Source organism: Arachis ipaensis, chromosome B03, assembly GCF_000816755.2.
Source record: "Arachis ipaensis cultivar K30076 chromosome B03, Araip1.1, whole genome shotgun sequence".
Lineage (NCBI taxonomy): Eukaryota > Viridiplantae > Streptophyta > Magnoliopsida > Fabales > Fabaceae > Arachis > Arachis ipaensis.
The window spans coordinates 15,908,072-15,916,743 of record NC_029787.2 but is presented as its reverse complement, the minus strand read 5'-3'; the positions used below and the strand labels follow the sequence as shown (position 1 = coordinate 15,916,743).

Sequence of the window (8,672 nt, the reverse complement as noted above, 5' to 3'; positions counted from 1 at the left end):
GAAGAGGTCGGCGTTGGCTCTGATCATCTTCATCAAAGGTTCTTTTAATTCATGGGGGAGGTTTCTGTTTATGAACGTGAATTTCTCGTCCCCATCGCCGACCCTAAATTTTTCCAAGTCCCCTTCTGGCTCGGGTCTGGGCTTGTCGTCTATCCTGGCATCCAGGTCGGCAAGGAAAACCCCGGATGCTTCTTTGGATTTTTTCCTAAGAGAGAGACTGGCGTGGTCGCAAGCGACTGCCGTTTCCAAGTCTCCTCTGATGGACCCTACGGATCCGTCATCGGTAACAAACTTCATTACGAGCAGTTTCGTGCTAATCGCTGCTCCGAGGTCATTGATGGTTTTTCCCCCCAGGATGATATTATAAGCAGTGGAATCTCGTAAGACAACAAAATCGGCCATTACCGTTCTTCGCCTCTGTCCTTGTCCAAGGGAGATCGGTAGTGAGATGATCCCATCTGGCTTGATGAAGTGATCGCCCAACCCTACCACACCGTGCTGGTGGGTCGCCAGGTCGGCATCACGCAGTCCTAAGGCGTCGAAGACGTTGCGAAACATGATGTTCAAGTCCGCCCCCGTGTCCACTAGGATCCGTTTGATGAGTCCGGTTCCGACTCTGGCCGTGATAACCATGGGGGGACTTTCCGGTACCTCATCGAACCATTGATCCTCAGGGCCGAAAGAGATGGATGGGTGTCCCCGGGAACTCTAGAAGATGAGGAGGAGACCGCCAGGACCTTGGCGTCTTTCTTCTGTGCTGATTTCGACCTCGGGGCGGAATTCCTTGCAGTTACTACATTCACTACCGTGAGACCGTTGTCGTCTCCCTCTGGTTCTTGACGTCGTCTTGTCGCCCTGGACCTGTCCTCACCCTCGTGATCCCGATTCCGTCTCCTCGATTCCCTTATGAGGTGGGAGAAGTCAGCCAGCTTTCCGTCCCTGATTGCTTGCTCCAGGGCATCCTTTAGGTCGAAGCAGTCTTGGGTCTTGTGCCCGTACCCCTTGTGATATTCGCAGTAGAGGCTTTTGTTTTCCCCCGTCCTATCCTTCAGAGGATGGGGCCTCGATAGTATCCCTTTCTCGGCTATCTGTTGGTAGACCTCCGTGATTGGTGCCGCGAGGGGGGTGTAGTTGGTGAATTTTCCGACTCGGGGAAATGGTTTTGTCGTCTTGCTCGAGCCGCCGTCCCTGGTGTGTTCCTTTTGTCTTTTTCCACCATCGTGGTGCCTGGTTTGGTTGTAGGGGGTTGCCGTTTATTGGCAGCCACGACCCGGCTGACCTCCTCGTCGTTGATATACTCCTTAGCCACGCACTGGATCTCCTGCATTGTCCAGACTAGCTTTGTGGTAAGGTGCTTCCTGAAGTCCTCATTCAGGAGCCCATTCGTCAAACATAAACTCGCCACCGAATCCGTCAAACCGTCGATTTCCAGGCACTCGTCGTTGAAACGATCCAAGTATTTTCTGGTCGGCTCCCCGGCTCTTTGGGTCACCCCTAGCAAATTGATCGGGTGCTTGGCTTTCGTGATCCTGGTTGTGAACTGAGCTAGGAAAGCATGGCTGATGTCAGAGAATTGGGTCACCGAGCCCTGCGGGAGGTTATTGAACCACCGTATTGCAGGTCCCGCCAGGGTGACCGGGAAGGCACGACACCTTACCTCATCTCCTACTCCTTCTAAGTTCATTATGGCCTCGAAGGCCGTTAGATGCTCCAGGGGGTCCTGCGTTCCATCATACCTCATGTCCGTTGGCTTGTCAAAATGTTTTGGCAGCCGGACCTCGAGTATGGAGTGGTGGAATGGGGTGGCCCCTATTATCACGGATTCCCGGGTATTCGTTCTCCCATCGTCGTTCTCCCGACGAGCGTCTTCGTCCCCCCGGTTCGTCGTACACCGCCTTTCACGTCTGGCGTAAATGACAGGGTCGTGATGTCTTCTTGCACGCCCTCTCTCCCCGGTGCTTTCTGACTCGACCTGGGGGCTAGGCGTGCGCCGGGAACGGCTCCTGGAGCGAGATCAGGAGTGGCTCTGTTCTGGGGTGCGCTGGTCGCGTTCTCGGTTTGCTAACCGGCGCTCTAAGTCTTGCATTCTATGGCGTAGCTCTTGCATTATTCTGGCGTGGTTGTCTCCAGTCCCCCCAAAGGGGCGTCTCTCATGTGGTTGGGTTGCATCCCTCGGGGGTGACCTCGGATGTTGTCGGGTTTCCGTCCCGGCGGCGTCGCCTCTGGGTACGGCCTCGCGGCCTGCCTCCTTTTCGACTAGCACGAAGTCCATGGACGAGTCCCCACAGACGGCGCCAATGTTCGGTAGGTCAGGTACCGGTCGGTTTGGGTGAGGATCCTGGGAGATGGTAGGGGCTCGTCAGGTCGTGTCGGTTACTGGACGGTTCGGATTGCGATCCGGGATGATGGTAGGGGCTCGTCAGGTCATGGACTGCCGGTCGATGGGTACGAGGTCCCGATATCCCGTATTCTTCGTGGAGAGGGGGGTGCCACCTGCAAAGACACTCCAACGCTCTTGTCAGTAAATGTGCAGGCAGAAAGGGTAATGTGATATATGACGTACCTCGGGGGAAGAGCCAATCTTCCCCTTATATATTGTCAGATGTGGGCCTTGTAAAGGCAGGCCCATTACTCTCGAGGTGCTCCCTTCACAGCTGTGGGTGAGCTGTTACGGACACGTGTCCGGGTAGACGATGGGGCGCCCTATCCCTGACCGCTCGGGTCGGGTGGAGCTTGGGTCGGCCCAAGCCAGCAGAGGGTTTGGGCCGGACCGTAACAGTAATCACTGAAAATCTCCATAATTGGTAAATTCAAAATTCCTTCTCATTAACATAACTATTTTCAGCTAGGTATTCATTTTTTCTTTAAATCGCAATCATTTCCCCTTACTTCACAATTTAAAAAGAAGCATTAAAAAAATTCATTGGTCTAACCCGCCACTTACCCTGACTCCTGTAGCAAGAACCACTATTCATGATTTGCTTCATATCAATTTCAAACTAGTGATAAATATGAACCTACAATATGAACCTACAATAAACCATAACAGTTAACAGTAGCAGTAGAAATAATAATGATTAATTAACAAATTAAAATTAATAATTAACAAATTAAATAAAAAAGATAATAGTAGCAACAGCCAGCAAAAATTAGAAGAAGAGAGAACAGTAAATCAAGAAGTAAAAAATAATTGATTTTCATACTGTGGCCTATGATTCATCCATGGAGAGTTCTAAATATATGGTCTTCAAACCAAAAACAGCTTTCCAGATATCATGATCAATAAATACAACTTTGCTTGCTAACATCCATTCCATACAGTGGGAATTGAAAAAACAACTATTCAGGCTATGCCATAACAATACATTGAACAATGAACAATGAACAACAATCAGAAGCAATTTTAGTAAATCAACAACAAATAAAATCAGAACAGAGAATAAAAATCTAACAACCTTCGACCAAAAAATTAGAACCAACAACCCTAAACCTGTGAACCAAAATATACAAAAAGAATTGAAAATCATGAATCAGAATTAACCCTAAACCCCTAAATCAAAACAGAACAAAAAGTTTAGAATTAAAAAACGAAATCAGAATCAACAACTCAACCATAAAATCAAGAACAATTCAACCAAGTATTAATTATAAATTAGAATCAATAAGACTAAACCAGAATTTAAAAATAAAAATAGATTCAGAACAAAAAACCAAACATGAGGCTTAGCCTCCATTACAGAAGACGATGGAGGCTAGGTGGGAACTGGGGTCGGTGGCTCGGCGCTGCTGGGAAGAACATTCCTGGGTCGGTGGGTCGGTGCTCGCTAGCGACGCTGGGCGTTGCTGGGAAGAGAACGCTGCTGCCTGCTGGGTCGGTGCTCGCTGGGAACTGGGAAGAAGGGTTCGGGTGTTGGTGGCTGGTGGGATTGCGACTCTGTGACTGCGAGGGCGAGATTGAGAGCAGCAGAGAGCGACTGCGAGGGCGAGACTGAGAGCAGCAGAGAGTGGTTGCGAGATTGCAACTCTGCGAGAGCGAGACTGAGAGAAGAGAGCGAGAGAAGCTAGGTTTCAAAATTGGGGGTAATGGGGTTATGTGACTTTAGGTCACGACTTGGGGAGTTGGGGGCTGGGGGGTGTTCGCGTTTGGGGTCTGGGAGGGGATGGGGGTTGGTTTTTAGGGTTTTTCATAAACCGGTTCGGTTCGATTCGGTTGGAATTTTTATGGTCAGAACCGAAAACCGAACCGAACCGCAATAAAAACAGCAAAACTTGTTTTTTTCGGTTTTTTCGGTTTTTGATTTATTCAGTTTTCATTTTTTTCGGTTCAGTCAGTCAGTTTAGATCGATCCTGTTCAATTTTGAACACCCCTAGTATCGTGTCTTGTGTCCGTGTCAGTATCCGTGCATTATAGAAATTTTTTTTGTATTCATAACCGATACCAGATTTTATAAATAGAGACCTTTGACTAGCAAGAATTTTATCCAAATTTTCAGATTTTTGAACAAATTTTGCTAAGTCTTTGTTTAAACTCTTGATACTCTCATGCAACATTTTATTTTCAACAATGAGATCAATTGATGCATCAATCGAAAGTTTCAATTTAAGTTCTTCTAGTTCAATTTTCAAAAGCTCATTTTCTTGCTTTAAAACATTAGAAGATTCGGCCATGATCAATTGCTCTGAGCTAATTGTTTTCTAATTTCAAAGCTTTATTTTCTTTCTTGCATTTAGCATATTTATCAAAAAACTTTTTGAAATTAAAAATTAAATAATCAATGATAATATACAATTCATTGGATAATAGTTCAACGAAATTTACCTCGTTAAAATCATGCTGATTAGCCATGAGACAAACATGAGTTTCATGATCAGATTTATTTTTTTCATTATCCTTTCCAAGTCATTCTATGCGGTGGCAGATTTAGAAATTTTATTAGAGGAGGACCAAATTAAATACAAAATAAATTAAAATATAACATAACAAAAAATCAACAAAATATAATTTATGGTATATAGGTCAAATATATAACAATTAACATTCAACTACATACTTTAAGATTTTGGTATTTTTGAATTTATTCTGCGATATTTCATATAACTAAAATTATCAATTTACCATCTGAAATAAATTTTGAAGCATTCTCTTTTTCAACATATACAATCATCATATAATCTGTTAAAAGTTTGTCTTTCATCTTGTTTTAAAGTATTATTTTTATAATTTTTATTGTTTAAAAAATTTATTCGGTTATTACTGTTGTCATAGAAAGAGTCAAAATAAGAAACTTTTTTTATAATGGTTTTTTTTTACATTAATTCAAACCTATATTTTTCAATAACTTTTTAATTATTTATATATTTATACGCTTTTATTATTTTTTAAACTTATTTATTAATTGCTACTGATATATTATAATACACATTATAATTTATATATATTAAGTTACTAACATGTAATTTTTTTTTAGTGTGTAATATACAAAAATATATTTAATTTATAATAATAAATTAATAATAAACTAATAGTAATAATTTTTTTAAAAAAAAAATTGGGGAGACCATGGCCACCTTAGACCCTCGGTAAATCTGCCACTGATTCTATGAGGCCATCAATACTTTTTTTATGGACATTCTGTGTTGTAGTGTCTTGCTCATTGCAATGATGACAAATAAGTTTGTAATCTTTGCATGATGAATCTATGCCAATGTCCTTTTGTTTCATCAACTTTTTCAATCTTCTGGTAATGAATTTCATCTTATTATTGGATAAGCTGTCTTCAGATTCTTCTTCTTTTGATGTAATTTTTGACTTAAACGCCACTCCTATTTTTTTGTTATCATTGCTAAAATGTGTAGATTCATAGGCCAGGAGTTTTTCTTTCAATTCATCGTAAGAAATCTTGTTAAGATCATTAGCTTTAGATATGGTAGTATTCATGGTCTTCCAATGCTTGATAAGATTTCTTAAGATCTTCCTGACAAGCTCTACTTCAGAGAAGTGTTTTTCTATTGCATCAAGGTTATTGATGATGATGGAGAACCTCTCAAATAATGCATTAATTGATTATTTTCCATCATGAAGACCATTTCAAATTTCTTCATAAACATGTCAACATGGGTTTTTCTGACTTATTCGATTCTCTCATGTGTGAGCTACAACTTGTTCCGTATTTCTTTTGTTGTTTTGCACTAGGAAGCACCGATACGATACGCGATACGGACACGACACGACACGGATACGCCGACACGTTCTTTTTATAAAAAATTGGATACGACACGTTTAGGATACGTTGTGAATTAAAATTTAAATAATATATTAAATTAATAAAATATCATATTATAAATATAAGAGGAAATATAGTTGCATAAAAAATCTAAAAATTATGCAATTATTTAAAAAAATAAAAAATTTTAATCTACTCTTGCCATCTCGCTAACAGAAAATGTATCAATTTCTTCTCCTCTAAGTCCATCATCCGCAAATACCACAGCTTCTATGTTTGGTTCATCTAAAGATAAATACGAAACCTCACTCAGATCTGGACTGTTGTCATCAACTCTGCTTCTATTAATTATTTTATTTTTAAATTTAAATTTTGATTTGTTTTGATTTTAAAATATTTTAAAATGAAAAAAAAATCGGTTAATTGGGCCATAAAACCACAAAATCGAGTCGGACTCGTTCGGATTCGTGACAGCTTCACCAAAATTCTGCACCGCAAAAAAAACACGTCACCAATACGCTCGTTTGAAGTATCCGTCAAGTGTCGGTGTCGGATTCGTGTCCGACACGGATACGCCGGCACCATAGGAGAATCCGTGCTTCATACTTTTGCACCTTGAGACTTTTATGAATTCTTCAAAGCTGATGGTGCAATGCATCACATTGATAGTTGCGATGTTTAGCTCCTCTTTCTTCTTTTCTTCAGTTGCCCATTCGAAATCTTCCTTTAGAACAACATTGCCTTCAGCGTTGCATTTGGTAGGAACATTTGGGCCATTCACAATGAACTTCAAATGCTGAAGTCTGTTGATTGCACGAAAATTCTCATCCTTTCTTTCCAATAAGAATAGTTAGTTCCATTAAAGAAACGAGACCTATAGCATGAATGTCCTTCGGTTAGCGTATAAGCCACAAAGGTTACCATGAATCTTTTATTCCAAGCAATTAAACTTGCTCCTTAAGCCTAAACTCTGATGCCAATTAAAGGTTCTTAAGTGAGTTGAGAAAAGGGAGTTGAATCAAAGAACCACTTTATCGTTTATGCAACGAAACTGATAAATCAGAAGATTATTTTGGTTTTTGTCTTTTTCTGAGTATGTAGTAACAAAGATATAGGAAGAAGATAACATAGTAATATATCTTGGTTTAGTCTCTAAGCGCAATGAGACTTATATCCAATCTCCATCATGAATCATGGTGGAATTTCCACTATAATCAAGAATGATTACAAACATCAATTTCAAGAGACTCACACTCTTGTAACATACCTAAGCTATCCCAAGCTTAGTAACTCCTAAGTGTTAACCCAACCTAGTTAAAGAAAATCAAGTGCACCCTAATTCCAGCACACTTTCAAAATCAAAACTTAAACCAACAAAAGATTAAATAGCTTTTGTGTGATTAACTCTCTTTGCCTTTTGACTCTCTCAGTGTAAACTTAAATCTAGACAATAAAAAAATATGAATACACTCAAAAACAAAAAAACAAAGACTGTGTATATGATCTGAATTATGCACGAATTAATTGCCTTCTTCTTTAGATGAATCATCATATATAAAGCTTAAAATCTCATCTTCAAGAAATTATATTGTCGGATATGAAAAAAAAAAAAACAACTTAGATTGAGCCAATTAAGAAGCTACCTTCAGTGTGTGAATTTCATTATAGTTGATTTTATCACAAATCTATGATATAGTAGTAACTAATTTTATTTTAAATATTTTTTTGGCTAGAAAAATTTCCAAAACTAGCAAGTTGCTAGTGAAACAGAAGAAGTTATTGGGGTCTTATTTGGAAAAGAACAACCAAATCAGGTTGGGAGTTATAGAAGATCTATTGCACAAAGTTGCTTTAAAAAAAATGCTGAAATTTCTGCAATCAAACAACATCACCAAGAAAAATTGACATTTTTAAAGGGTGAACTTGAAAATGTGAAAAAAGAAATCCATGGATTACGTAATTTGGTAAAAATACTGTTTCAACAGTTTGAATATAGAATTAACACAGAAGAAATCAAAGTTTTGTTATAAATTGTCCAACACTCTCCAATTAATATAAATAGTGCACCTGAATTAACTCATGTTCCAAACATAAAGATGATAAGTTATTAATTATTGTTACTTATGTCAATTAAAATTGAAATGCTATTGGGTATGTGGCTGGATGTAAAAATTATTATGTGATATGCATAGGTGAAGTTTTAATTAGGTTGGAGTTGATTGACATGTTAAAGGTTGTGGCTTTAATCTTGCATTCTATACTATGGTGATAGCAATGCAAGGCCACAATGGATGTAACAATGTATGCATCTATGGTGTGCTGTGTTCTTCATTTAAAAGAATTTACTGATTGGTTTGTTTTACATCATCGTATCATGCTTACACATCATTATAATTATCTTTTTAATAATATTTTTATATAATTATGTAAAATAATCTTGAGAATGT

General features: G+C 39.5%; 1 protein-coding gene across 1 annotated transcript; it reads right to left on the bottom strand.

Annotated features, from left to right (window-relative positions):
• LOC107632590 lies at positions 585-1,741 on the bottom strand. Its single transcript, XM_016336256.1, has 3 exons — positions 1,658-1,741; positions 1,314-1,540; positions 585-1,227 (listed from the first exon to the last, which is right to left on the bottom strand). Exons 1-3 carry the CDS (start codon positions 1,739-1,741, stop codon positions 585-587), a joined length of 954 nt encoding a protein of 317 aa, XP_016191742.1.

Bases quoted from the DNA above. Each gene is read 5' to 3' on its own strand.
- LOC107632590 (XM_016336256.1), bottom strand. From the start codon at position 1,741: ATGAGGTATGATGGAACGCAGGACCCCCTGGAGCATCTAACGGCCTTC. The intron at 1,541-1,657 runs GTAAGGTGTCGT...TTCCTAGCTCAG, and splicing joins TAGAAGGAGTAGGAGATGAG to TTCACAACCAGGATCACGAA. The intron at 1,228-1,313 runs GTGCGTGGCTAA...CAACCAAACCAG, and splicing joins TGGACAATGCAGGAGATCCA to GCACCACGATGGTGGAAAAA.